At 39.1% G+C, this 13,784-nt stretch overlaps 1 protein-coding gene across 1 annotated transcript; it reads right to left on the bottom strand.

Annotated features, from left to right (window-relative positions):
• Positions 1–570: 570 nt before the first annotated feature.
• On the bottom strand, positions 571–7,678 carry LOC125235116 (homeobox protein MOX-2-like). The gene is made up of 4 exons (XM_048141551.1): positions 6,873–7,678; positions 5,105–5,225; positions 2,317–2,462; positions 571–1,010 (listed from the first exon to the last, which is right to left on the bottom strand). The coding sequence occupies exons 1-4, from the start codon at positions 6,978–6,980 to the stop codon at positions 930–932; spliced, it is 456 nt and encodes a 151-aa protein (XP_047997508.1). The 5' UTR covers positions 6,981–7,678; the 3' UTR covers positions 571–929.
• Between the last annotated feature and the right edge of the window lie 6,106 nt (positions 7,679–13,784).

The raw sequence follows: 13,784 nt of genomic DNA, 5'->3' as shown, positions 1-13,784 counted from the left end.
AGTGACCGAACTGTAAACGCTCGAGCGAAGCGGGCAGTGCGTCAAGCAAAGTCCACCCGCATACATTACAAACGTACGTTGTACGCTTCGCTCAAGCGTCTCAGTTCGTACTTCTAGTGTTAGTATTTGGAAGTTCCACTACACGATCCGTTGCTCAGCCACCACGGACGCTCTTCCAAAGATATCGTGGTAGGTTATAATATTTTGTTTAGTTTATTTCGGCACTGCCGGAGGTATGAATTTGTCTAATAAACATATCCTTATCTCATGAATTTGCGTATTTTTTTATTTATCTAATTGTGTATCAGGAACACTAACAAAGCTCTAGAATAAAACTACCTACACCGTAAGTGCGTTTTCACCTCTGAGGTTTTCACATTATCCGATCCGATATCGGATGTCGGACCGATATCCTATACATTACAGGCGCCATCTTGGATTTTTTTCTATTGAAATCCTTCCGACATCCGATATCGGATCGGATAATGTGAAAACGCATTAACAATACTATATCGGTTACTAGATATAAACAATTTATTTCATAACCCGTACTGTAAGTCCGTTTTCACATTATCCGATCCGATATCGGAAGTCGGAAGGATTTCAATGGAAAAAATCCAAGATGGCGCCTGTGATGTATGGGATATCGGTCCGACATCCGATATCGGATCGGATAATGTGAAAACGCACTAAAGTAACTTTACCCTTATGAATGAACATAGCTTTGCCATCGCTTCAGAGTTCACTAAAAGCGAAATAACTCTAAAATAGTTACAGATTATTATTTTTACTCGAATGTCTCACTTTTTTTTTCAACATTCCTATCTGTGTGTATTATGGTGCCCTCTGTCCGTTTGTCCGTCCGTCTGACACATTAGTTACTGTGAAGCGTTGGGCAAAGCTGTGGAATATTATAGTGTACGAAATCCTTAGTCTTTCTTCTTCGTATACTTCGCAGCGCCCTTGGTGCGTTTCCACTTCATCCTTCTATTCTGGAACCACACTTTCACCTGTTAATTAAAATACTAGGGTAGTAATTATAAAACTTACTATGGGTGCATTAGGGTAATTCCGAATGACAAAAATGCTCTGGTAATTCCGAAAGGGGAATCTTGATATGTTGGAAATAATGGTGATTTTTATGTGACTTTCGTAATTAGACGACTTTCGGAATTACCCTAATGCGCTATACTTTCAGTATAAAAATTAGGAAAAAAAGTTGAATACGGTACTAGAAATGTCGTAACTCCCTAGGGAGAACGATTTTTCTATAACTCCCGCTCCGCCGGCGTACAATTGCATAATTACTGAGGTAGTGTGATGCACTGGATATCTCGAGCCTGTCTCAGATAAGCGCGATTTAACGCGCGATGGTTTTAATTTTATAATTTTTATACAACAGTTTCACATGAAAAATTAAGGGTCAATGGCAGATTGAAATTGTTGTCTTCAAAAAGGCAAACTTTCTCTTACCAGCCAGCTCGTTGAATTGTGACCGAGAAAACCGACTAAATGTGAAATATGACTTTCTCCAGTTGGTGCTACGCGACGCGGCGTAGCGGTGCTACGTGTGCTACGGCGTAGCACAGAAACAAATTGGCGGGAAATCTGGCAACGCCGCCCGGTGAAAGGAAGAGGACAGTGCGTGAGAAGTATGCAGCTAAGGGTAAGGTTAAATGAAATTCGTTTTGAAAATTTCGATTAACGATTTAAACCACTATGCGCTAATCACGGGTAGGTATTGTCGTTTTGCCTGTATATGAAGCATTATCGATAAATATCGAACCCGAGCTATTAACTGTTATGGTCTACGATTTGTATCGGCTGCAGTCTGTCGAAATCCATACTAATATTATAAATGGGAAAGTGTGTGTGTCTGTTTGTTTGTCCGTCTTTCACGGCAAAACGGAGCGACGAATTGACGTGCTTTTTTAAGTGGGGATAGTTGAAGGGACGGAGAGTGACATAGGCTACTTTTTGTCTCTTTCTAACGCGAGCGAAGCCGCGGGCAAAAGCTTGTATAATATACATACATGCATATTTTCCTATTTTTAAATTCGGTCGTCGCAAGGTTTAGGTATATTTTGTCAAGGTTTGGTGTAACCCGTTCGAAGCTGGAGCGGTTCGCTGGTAAGTTACAATAATTAACAATTTCGCTACCTAGAACCCGCCTGGTGGGTACTCGTGAACATTGCTGATATGCCGGAGAACCCGCTGGGCGGCTTCTCGACATATAAGCGAGCGGTAATGAATTACGACCGGCTTCTGACTTAGTGCGCCATTTTTTATCTGGTACTAAATGTGTTAAGTAGGTACCTGTCTCTCGGTGAGATGCAAGGCCACGGCTATCTCATACCGTCGCAGTCTCGTAAGATAGTTGGCTCGCGCGAACTCCGCTTCGAGACTCTTCACTTGGGCTTTCGTGAACGCTGTACGCTCCTTGCGGCTCGGGGATCGAAGTTCTGCGGAATAAAAACTCAAATAGAGTATAATTTCATTAAGTTTGGTAGCCTAGCTTAGGGTTTCCAAACTATTGGGTCGAGGCGGGCTTTAATTTAACGCTTTTCGGTAGGTACCTAAAGGAAAACATTATGAACTGGATGAATTCCATATGGCCTAGTTTTTCTTCTCTTCTAATTTGGAAGTTCAGGCCGGAATTTTATAAATATCAGTTTTTGCCAAGAATTATTTATCTTCATATTAAGAATCGTACCTCCATTTTTTAGCGCCACCTATTAAATAGCTACTATCATAACAACATTGATGATGTCTACAAATTTATTATTTTCAAAATGTGTATTGACATGATATCATGATATTAAAATAAAGAAATATCGTCACTACTTTTAAAAAAACTTGTATCTTCGTCAATCAATGAAAAGAAAATTGTAGTAAGTATGTATGGAATGCATATAGACTTACTGCGTTTTAACTTTGAGGAACAGCGTGAGATAAGAGGTATTTTAAAAGTAGCGACGATATGTCATTTGATCTAGAATAAAAACACGCAAAAATATTTGGGAAAAATATGATTTTGCCCACTTCCAGGCTGCGAAACAGCACCATCTAGTTTTAAGCCTAAAAAGCCGATACATTTCAAGGGTAATCTTTTATGTTTGGGTTTTGTCAGTCCCGTATTATATCGTTTTTGGTTTTGTTAAGTGAAATCAATAATCGAAATACCTAATTAATACCTAGTTGCTTATTTGTAATTTTTAATGAGGATTTATGAGGATCGTTATCTGTTCAACACCATTTTTCCGTTGGAATTAGGTACGGGATCATAAAAGTACCTCATTGCAGTTTTATTACTCTTTGTTTACCCTAGATGTCAACAATAGCCCGACTTGCGTACCTATACGGCTTGACATATCTACATGTACAAAGTTGTCGTAGTTTACGACTATAACGTCTATAACTTATGTATAGTATGGGGACTATGGGGTATGTATTAGGCTTTAGGTATACATACGAAAACTGTATACGATGAATCATATGCAACAGTTTTCTTTCGTTGACATATATTCTTAACTAAACATCATCATTAAGTAGGTATTTCATAATTATGGATGTTAAAATGAAATGTATTATTAATGTTTACAAAAAAAATCATATAAACACATTACACAACAGTGCCGCCAGCAGCAGGGCAGGGCCAACCGCGGAGAAAGGAACCACCGAGTTGTTCTCGCAATTACAATAATATTTTTCCAGAACTGATAAAGTTTAATTGTAAGACAAGGGTGACACAGGTAAGAATCACACCCAAAAAGTCTCCGTCGACTGGACTGCAGCTGCCAGTAAACAAAGCTCGTTGCGCCGGCGCCTGCTTTGTTTACGCGAACTTTACGGCCGTCCTGTGCAGGTGCGGAACAAGTGCACACACCTACCTCGTGGAAATGTATGGCCAGACATGTGTCTTTCACATGACTAGTAGCCTACATTTTTACTGATGCGCTGCCATTTTGCGGGTATGTCATCCCTCCCAATAAGTCTCCATTGACTGGACTGCACCTGACCGTATACAAAGCGCGTTGCGCTGGCCCCTGGCGCTTGCGCTGTTTACGTGAAGTTTATGGCCGTCCTGTGCAGGTGCGGGACAAATGCACACACCTAGGCTACCTCGTGGAAATGTAGGGGCAGACACAATGTTTTTCATGTGACTACATTTTTACTGATGCTGCCATTTTGTGGATACTAGAGTCAGTTCAAAATGAGGCAACGATTTTGAGAGTCTCATCAGCCTCACCGATGCTTTAGGGGTTCCCCAAACATATTGACGCGGAATTGATTTTCGCCGACGAAAACTACTAACGATATTCATACTAACGAGCGATTTTTGGCCGGCTAGAGCTGCGGGCCGATTTTTGAGTCTCACGCGTTCGAATTCAGAAAATTGTCGCTGAAAATAATAGGCAAGTCACCGTTTTCAACCGGTATTTTAGTGACAGTGAGACTCAAAAATCGGCCCCCAGGGCCGGGGCCTCACGCGTTCGAATTCAGAAGATTGTCACTGAAAATAATAAGCGAGTCTCCGGTTTCAACCGGTATTTTAGTGACAAAATCCCGTATGCGAGATTCAAAAATTGCCCCCCTGATTCCGCGTTGATAGGTCCGGGGAAACCAGTATACGTCAAATTTAGCTGTAAATATGACGTTTTGCAGAGGCTTTCAAAAACATTGTCATAGCCGGACTTTAGGTGAAAAGCATTTCATACAAAACCAAAGATTGACCTCGATTCAGGGACGAATCTTTGTTGCTCCTTTGACCATCTGCTGCACGCAAAGGGACTCAGTCTCAGCCACTCCGTGTAAGGATAGATAAATAAATAGGTAAATAAATATTGGGGACACCTTACACAGATCAATTTAGCCCCAAACTAAGCAAAGCTTGTACTATGCGTGCTAAGCGACGATATACATACTTAGAAAACATCCAAGACTCAGGATCAAATATCTGTGCTCATCACACAAATAAATGCCCTTACCGGGTTTCGAACCCAGGACCGCGGCTTAGCAGGCAGGGTCTCTGCCGACTAAGCCAAACCGGTCGTCAATATCCTATAATAAGGATATCCTGTATTAATTTATTTATTCAACTTACCTGCGTTCACTCCGGCATGGTCCTCAGCCTCCTCTTTGACCGCCACCTGCTGCGCCCACTCGCCCCACTCTCCCCATTCCCATTGCTCCCGGTCACACGCCACGGGCGCGTAAGTATATTCCTGAGTACAGGGAAATACATAATTTATTAAAATAAATTTCCATAGAGTACCTATAGTCTGTTAATATTTTTTGATAAATACTTTTGCATGTTAAATTGTATCTATTTAAGTAATGCATGTTAATTATAAGATGTAATGTTTTGAAAAGTGGCCCGCCGAGTTTCTTGCCGGTCGCATAGTGGATACTCGCCTCCAACTGAAGGGGGACTGAAATCTTCTCGAGGCTGAGGCGTATGGTTAGAACCAGCGTAGTTTATTTGACGTTCATATGCGCATTGTAATATGCCTACTTGAAAAATATTTTTTTCATTTTCATTTATAGGCATTGAAATCCCATAAGTAGATACCTATTAAACAAATAATGTGTACTCTATGTGTTTACGTTTAAGTTATCTCTTAGTAACCAGGTGTGCATTTGCTTGAAATTACGCAAATATGCCACCACCTGATATTATTTGTTGTATCTTAAAATAATGTACGTAAGGTTCAAATGTTATTGAAGAATTGTTACTAACTGCGAACAAACATTTTATGCATCTGGTGATATTTTGTTTACGGGTGACGAATCTTACTTCACCGTGATACAGTTTTTAACTAGTACGGGAAGTAATGGACTCATTCTTCGCATTATGTACCTATAACTTGCAACTAATTAGTTTTACTGTTTATGTAAATCGGACAGTTGTTGATACCTATCTACCAATAATGTAACTGTTAGTTGTGTTATATTTGAATAAAGAATTTTATTATATTATTATTATTATAATGCAAATCAACACAACTTCACCTCTCTTTTATAGTTATTTGTTATACAAGGGGGCAAAGTTGTATTTTAACGCCGAGTGTGGAATTGAAAAACGAGCAAGTGAAAGGATTCTATAGTTGAACCACGAGCGAAGCGAGTGGTTCGAGAATAGAATCCTGAACTTGCGAGTTTTTTAACACACGAGAAGTAAAATACATTTGCACCCGAGTGTAACACAAAACTTTTCCCCTCACAATAGCGAGGAAACTACAACGCAAAAAATGCATTTATCACTGCTTCCAGTAGTTCCACAGGTGGTAAATCATCTTTATTACTAGATTCACCTACTTTTATCAATTTTAAAGCAGTTAATTTGACTTTATTCAAGGTCAAATTACTTTACCCACTAGTGGATAAAATGCGTTTTTACCCGCAGGTATTAAAGGACAAAACACGTGTTTCCGAGCTAGCGAGGGGAAAAAGTAATTTTCAGTTGCAACAAATGGGCGGTTAACTTAAGTGCGTTTATTATCGGATCCGATATCGGATGTAGATCTTACCCGTTAAATTCGACATGTCGTTAAGCTAATGTGAACCACGCGGTGTATAACTTTTTATTAAATTGGAAAAAATATATGTATGTATGATAAATAACTTATACGAGTACTAAGGAGGCCAAACCGAGGTGAGTTAAAATACTAATACACAACGTCAATTTCAAAACATTTTTAATTATTGAAGAGCAGAAAAATAAACTATGTTTAACCAATCAGAAAGTTATCAATTTAGGCAATTCGTAGGGATTCAGTAGGTTCCCAAAACAAACTGCGGGTGCGGGTATTTTTGACAATCCAGAAACTAGGACGAGACAGAAATAATTTCGGAAGTTAAACTGATTTTACCTGTTGGTTCCAGGTCTCCTGATAGGCATCGAAGTGTGGCTGGTCGTAAATTTGCTGATGGTATTTCTCCTCTTCTTCTAATATGAAGTTCGAACGTATGTACTCCATTATGATGATATTTATACAATATCTATTAAGTATATATCCGCTTGAGACAATTCACTTTTTTTTTGTTTTCGTATTGCAATGGTCTGTAAAAATTTTGGTTAAGACCTCACACTTATAAATAAGTACAAGGATTACGTTGATGTTACATGGCGTATTTTGACTTTTATCTATTCTTATTAAACTGCCTTTGCAGTTCCTAATCTCGGTTTTAGTTGACACTGAATTAAAACTTCATTAATTAATTCCCTAATTAGTTTTCTACCTTGCGTTAACTCTATTTAACATACTAAAAATGGTTCATTTTTTTTCGACATTGTAAAATGCGTTGTCTTTTGACAGAGTTTAAAAGTTCAGGTCCTGAAAGCGCGACCGGACTTCAGTAACTGAATGCGATACGGGTGCGCGTACGCAAGGGGCGGTACCGAGGGGCGGAGCTTGGATGTGGAACTTTTTGAGGCTATATGGACTTGCCGGTGAAAAAAAAAACAAAAGTATACATTTTAAATTATGGGCGGATTAATTACCTACTTATCTTAACTTATATGATAGTTTTTCCGATTATGCCACTTTCTTTACAATTCGCATTTTATTCAGAAGTGTTTGCATAACAAAGTAGGTCTTAATGTAGGTGTTGACATGCTTTGTTTGACATTAAAGAGTTTGAATTTCAACTTACCACATTGTCCCTTAAGGGTCTTCCCAAACATATCGACCCGGAATCGACCAAAAATCGATCGTTAGTATGATAATACGTACGGATGTTCAGAGACGACGACGCGTGCGTCCATGCGCGGATCCAGGGGGGGAGGTTGGCTATACAAATAGACCACGTGACCCCCCCTTTGGGGCCCGGGCCTTTACCACGTGACCCCCCACCCCCCTGGGCACGAAGCTGGATCCGCGCTTGCGTGTGTCTTCATAATAAGGAACGATTTTTGGGCGGCTAGAGCGGATTCCGCGTCGATAAGGTTGGGGGAAACTCTTAGGATTTCGAGATAAAGAGAGGTTTTGTAAATCAAATCGATATCGGCCAAATTGTATTTTATTCAGGGACTCTGGACTTTTTTAATTGACCCAGTTAGACAGTAACAGTTCGGATGCGGATCTAGCTAAGCAGGCGCGGCGGTCAAACGGCCCGTGTAACCAGGCGGCACCATTGACCAGCGATCTTAGATAAGGACATCCTTGAGATCACAGAGATCGTTTATTTACGTTCTAAGGGACATGAATCCTAGATTCGCTAGGTGCACGATTGGTGCTGACCTCACTTTGTAGGTTTTTCTGTGGGTAAATCTTATGGAGTCAAATTAATTCCACGTATCCTCTTTAGACCGTTTTCACATTATCCGATCCGATATCGGATGTAGGACCGATACCCCATTCATTTAAGCCGCCATCTTAGATTTTTGCTTTTGAAATCCTTCCAACATCGGATAACGTGAAAACGTACCGGGAATGTGACCACTATGCTTTCTATAGAATACATACATACATACATACAATCACGCCTGTATCCCATAAAGGGGTAGGCAGAACACATGAAACTACTAAAGCTTCAGTGCCTATCCAAACAAATAATCACTTTTCCTGATTTTTAGTCATCATCATCCTCCTTGCGTTATCCCGGCATTTGCCACGGCTCATGGGAGCCTAGGGTCCGCTTTGACAAGTAATCCCAAGATTTGGCGTAGGCACTAGTTTTTACGAAAGCGACTGCCATCTGACCTTCCAACCCGAAGGGTAACTATGCCTTATTGGAATTAGTCCGGTTTCCTCACGATGTTCTTTAATTTTGTTAGCAATCAATAAAAATCATGAGGTACCTCTACCTAATAGAAAACAAACTGTTGATCTGAAACACTTGGATAAATTACATATGCTTACCCAATCCCATCCAACTCATATTAGCCCTATTCAACTCAAATTTGTGATACGTAATTAGACAAGCCAGTGATATTCCACACATACCTACTTGCAAACACGTACACACATATACCTGGCAGTCCTGGCACTGAACTTATTATTAGTTATTTACTTATTTATTTATTTTTTACTCATCTTTCAAAAATATCGTTATTTACATGTCAAAATTTGTAAACTTGTTTGTTTACCGACACAGCTGTCTGAAAACCAGCGCTGAGCTTTCTGCCCAGCACATGCTGAGACGGAGATCTACTTATTGCCTCACAATATTTTAAAGTTTATTTTTAGTTAGTTAAGTACATATATTACGTATTAATTATTAAGTTATTGTGGCAATAAACATTTTTGAAGTTTGAATATTAAGCGCGGGCATCAAAGCTGAATCAGCAAAAAACGCCCTATAACCAAACAAGTGATTAGCTTGATTAATCTGTGAACTGTACACGCCACGGGCCTGGTTAGCGGAGCCCTGGGGACCGCGCCCCCGCCCCCTGTTCCCACGGTTGGACAGCTGATAGCTTTATAGCGATGCTTGTTAGGAAGTGAGGAGATCTAAGGGTACATGAGAAAGTTGGCCGAAATGTAGGTGTTAGGTTTGCTTATTTTAATTTTATGTTCCAGCACAGAAGTAGAAAAAAATGTCGATTTAACAAAATGTGGGGGAGAATAGGTATTCCTATTTGAAATAATTTCGCAACTGTGTGATTCAGTATCTGATAAGGTAATGGCGCCTATTAACGTGGTACTTAGGCAGATTTCAAAAGATACCAAAAAATTAAGGGTATCAAAGCTCATTAACGACCACAAATATTTTTTTATGGAAGAGTATTTATTGAACTATTAGTTTTGAAGAGTTTTAGGATCATTTTAGTTTATTATATGTCATAAAATGATTATTGAAGCCAACATACCTAAATTTTCTATTACCGTGGTAATGAACAGGTTGCAGTTCTATTAACGCGAATTGAGATTTCATTACCGAGGGTATGAATGACAGTGTTTTTCTGCCATCGGTAAATAGAAACCCATCTCAAAATTCGGAGCTTAATACCGACGGTTGAATATACAAATTATGACAAATACATATACCTATACTATCCTCCTTTATGAATACCCACAGAAGACTCAGTTTCACCTAAGAAATCTGTACTTACGGTACACTAAATGTCATATTTTGATACAAGACTAATATGTCGCTCGGTAATAGATACTTCTATAGGAACCCATTACCGACCCAAACAAATATTGCATGGATCGGTAATAGATTCTTATATATTCTATTACCGAGGGTTATCTGATCGTACCATCGGTAATAGGCATAAATTGGAGTATTATAAAATCTAATTCCGACCCATAAAAACAAAGTCATACAGATGTATTTTCATTACAAATCAAAATAAAATATTGCAACCTTATATTAAAACCAAGTTTACATAACTGGTAAGTAAGCATCAGACTTTATGTCAATGTTTAAAAAATTGACAAATTAACGGTTTTCATAGAAACTACGAAATCAGTCATGAAGTTTTTGCTAAAAATTAAGGTTTTGTTGAATAATTTTCATACCGCGTAAATAGTTCTTTGATAGCGTGAATAGATCAAGATTGAAACAACTGTAAGACATTATATAACTGATCACATATACTTAAAATAAAGCAAAAAGAACTAATATCACTACTTTAACTATTACCGTGGTATACCACAGTAATAGAATCTACTCACGAAATGGCGCCTTTCACCGCTGTCTTTTAATTTCCACTTTAAACACATTTCCAGGCTAAAAACTTTGTGTGAGTAACTTTTTTTAAGAAATTGGTCGGTTTGCCTATAAAATGCGTATTTGCAAATGCGGCGGTAATGGACGTCGATTTCGATACCCGCGTTGATAGCCGCCGTTACCTTATTAGCTTTTCCGATTTAAGATTAAAATTGAATACGTGAAAGTCGTGAAACGTAATTTGGCTTTGAATTAGTCTACCTACAAATCTCGAATAATTCGAATGTACCTTCTTGGGTTAAAAAAAAACTGTAAAATAGTCCGACCTGGAACAAGGCTTTATAGCCTATGTACTAAATATACTAAATATATATACTTATGTACTAAAATTTCTCCCGAAGGTCAAAATACTGTTTTATACGTAGGTTCCCATCTTCTTGAAACGCTCCTTAAACGAGCAGGAGGAGTTTCAAACGTCCATAGGCTACGGAGACTGCTTACCATCGAGCGGGCCTTATATTTGTTTGCCACCAATTTAATATTAAAAAATAATTCAAGTATATAAGTCTGGTTTGAAAAACATTGAAAAAGGTAAAATACTTATGTTTTGTTAATAACTTACGTCCGATTCAACGCGTGCGCATGTTGTGGCAGCTGCGGCGCCATTTGTAGTTTTTGTCTTTGGTTTTATGACGGCCGATGATAGCTTTGTCATTGGCTGAGAAAGTTATGGTTCCCAGTGTTTTTACTTCGCATTTGTATCAACAACTTTGTGGAGTTGTAATAAAATATTTCTGGAATCAAGTACCTAGGTACTCACATAAATATTAAATACATAATCTTACCTACTAGAAGATGTTATGTCACAGTATAATAAAGAGTACTATCGTACAGTATGGCCAGTTGGCCACTCCCGCTCCCCGCTGAAAGTGCCGCCCACCCCCTCTCGGTTACCTCACAGTTACCGCCTGTCAAAAACGTGACCAGTCGACCTATCATATCTCACTCATACAAGCGTATTACGCGTTCACCTACACGAGCTTAGACTGTGTGCTAGGAACGCGCCTCTTTCATATATTTGATCGCCAGTGTCCGAGGTGTGGTTATGTTGTGTTAGGCTTTCACCATAGAATATACATACATATTATAGGGCTGTATAGTACCTTTTTTTTTGACTGAGTCACAGAATATATGTATAAAAGTACACGGAGTGGGAATGAGCTGTACTTATAGTACCTACAAAGTTTTAAGAGCCGCGTGTAGCTGTAGACCAAGTTTTTCGTAGCATTATTGTCATCATCATCATCCTCCTTGCGTTATCCCGGCATTTGCCACGGCTCATGGGAGCCTGGGGCCCGCTTTGACAACTAATCCCAATATTTGGCGTAGGCACTAGTTTTACGAAAGCGACTGCCATCTGACCTTCCAACCCGAAGGGTAACTAGACCTTATTGGAATTAGTCCGGTTTCCTCACGATGTTTTCCTTCACCGAAAAGCGAGCAGCATCATTTCGTAGCATTATTGTACGTTTAGGTAAGTATGTCTATGGTTTGGAATTTGGATGATTCCAAATAATTGTTACGGAAGGAAGGTACCTAATACTTTAGACGTTGTCCGTTATCGTCTGGCTCTATAAAACATTTTCGCTACATACCGCGGGAATCCCACTCGACCGTTAGTTCAGCAGTGAAACTGGACATTATATTGCAGAATTATTAATACGAGTTGACACATTTTTCTAAAAACAATAGGACGCATGCTAAAGTGACTCATCTGATCGTCTGCCTAAAGTTTTATTAATCCCGGGCAAATATATTTATATAATTTATAATAATGCATTGTTTGGTTTAAATATGTATTAAAGTGTTAATTTCATTGAGCGCCGAAATCAGTACTGACCTCATGATGTTATGATATAACTCAGAAATAATCTCGGTGGTTCGTCCAGGGTTGCCACTTGCCTCTAGTTTTGCTGTCATTGTCCTGTTTATTTAACTTAAAAACTCGTAGTCGTACATCCCTAAAGTGAAACTGTTATCTAAGCTAGGAATCATTTATTTTAAAATATTATTTAAAGAACCGTATGCTGTTTTCTGCTGCTAATAAGCATGGTCTTAGATCAACCGCATATTACTAAATGTGACAATCAATGTTAAAGGGATACAAACAAAAAAGCGTGACATAGGGGGGAAGGGTTAAAAGAATCGGAATTTTGAGTGACGTAATATGTGTTCACGCTCTCCGTATCACATAGTAGTCACCTCTCTCTAGCGCTCTTCCGCATTAGTGCGACAGAGAGAGAGATGTCTAGTATACCCTATGGAGCGTGAAATATGGGCAATTTGTCTACGATAAGTAGATCCATACTAATATTATAAATGGGAAAGTGTGTGTGTCTGTTTGATTGTCCCTCCTTCACGGCAAAACGGAGCGAAGAATTGTCGTGATTTTTTAAGTGGAGATAGTTGAAAGGATGAGAGTGACATAGGCTACATTTCGTCTCTTTCTAACCCTCCTCTTCTCTAAAAGGGGGGTGGAAGTTTGTATGGAGCATTCCGCAATTTTCGAATTTAATGCGAGCGAAGCCGCGGGAAAAGCTAGTATAATATAACATACTTATCCAATCGGTCGACAACCCTGTGTCCGAAACCTGCGTACAGGCACTGATGAGTTGCGCAGACGCCATAAACGACCGCTGTTCATCACACACTCCATTATTACACGCTCCACGCTCTCCGGCCATTTCGTGGCCCAATTGTTTCATCATACGTTCCTACAGTAGCGTCAGATACCTACAGCCTGGAAAACAAAAGTAGAAACAAAGTTGTCCCGTTTTCTTAGCTTGGCAAAAAAATTAAAAAATGGCAAAATTGTTGTGTTGTCCTTCCAAATCAATGTATCAATGAAAACTTTTTGCCAGGCGTTTACATACCTAATTAGTTACATTGTTTTCAAGATATGGAGGGACCGTAGGTTAATAACTTATTTAGTCATCTGTGCCGTAGGCCGTAGGTATATAGCCAATCTCGCCTAATTTAATTTCTACGTAAGAAAACTGGAAAGGAATACATATAGGGATCGAAAAAACTCGTAATTCGTACAAGTTTATTTAAAATAATTTTCATACTAAAAAAATCGAGATCCATTCACGTTTTATTTTATG

The sequence above is a fragment of the Leguminivora glycinivorella genome, chromosome 17 (assembly GCF_023078275.1).
Source record: "Leguminivora glycinivorella isolate SPB_JAAS2020 chromosome 17, LegGlyc_1.1, whole genome shotgun sequence".
NCBI lineage: Eukaryota > Metazoa > Arthropoda > Insecta > Lepidoptera > Tortricidae > Leguminivora > Leguminivora glycinivorella.
Note: the sequence above shows the minus strand (reverse complement) of the source record. Positions and strands in the feature narration are given on the sequence as shown.

Excerpts from the sequence above, each read along its gene's own strand:
- LOC125235116 (XM_048141551.1), bottom strand. The coding sequence starts at position 6,980 with ATGGAGTACATACGTTCGAACTTCATATTAGAAGAAGAGGAGAAATAC. Across the intron at positions 5,226-6,872 it reads AGGAGACCTGGAACCAACAG|GAATATACTTACGCGCCCGT; the intron begins GTAAAATCAGTT and ends CCCTGTACTCAG. Across the intron at positions 1,011-2,316 it reads TGCATCTCACCGAGAGACAG|GTGAAAGTGTGGTTCCAGAA; the intron begins GTACCTACTTAA and ends TTTAATTAACAG.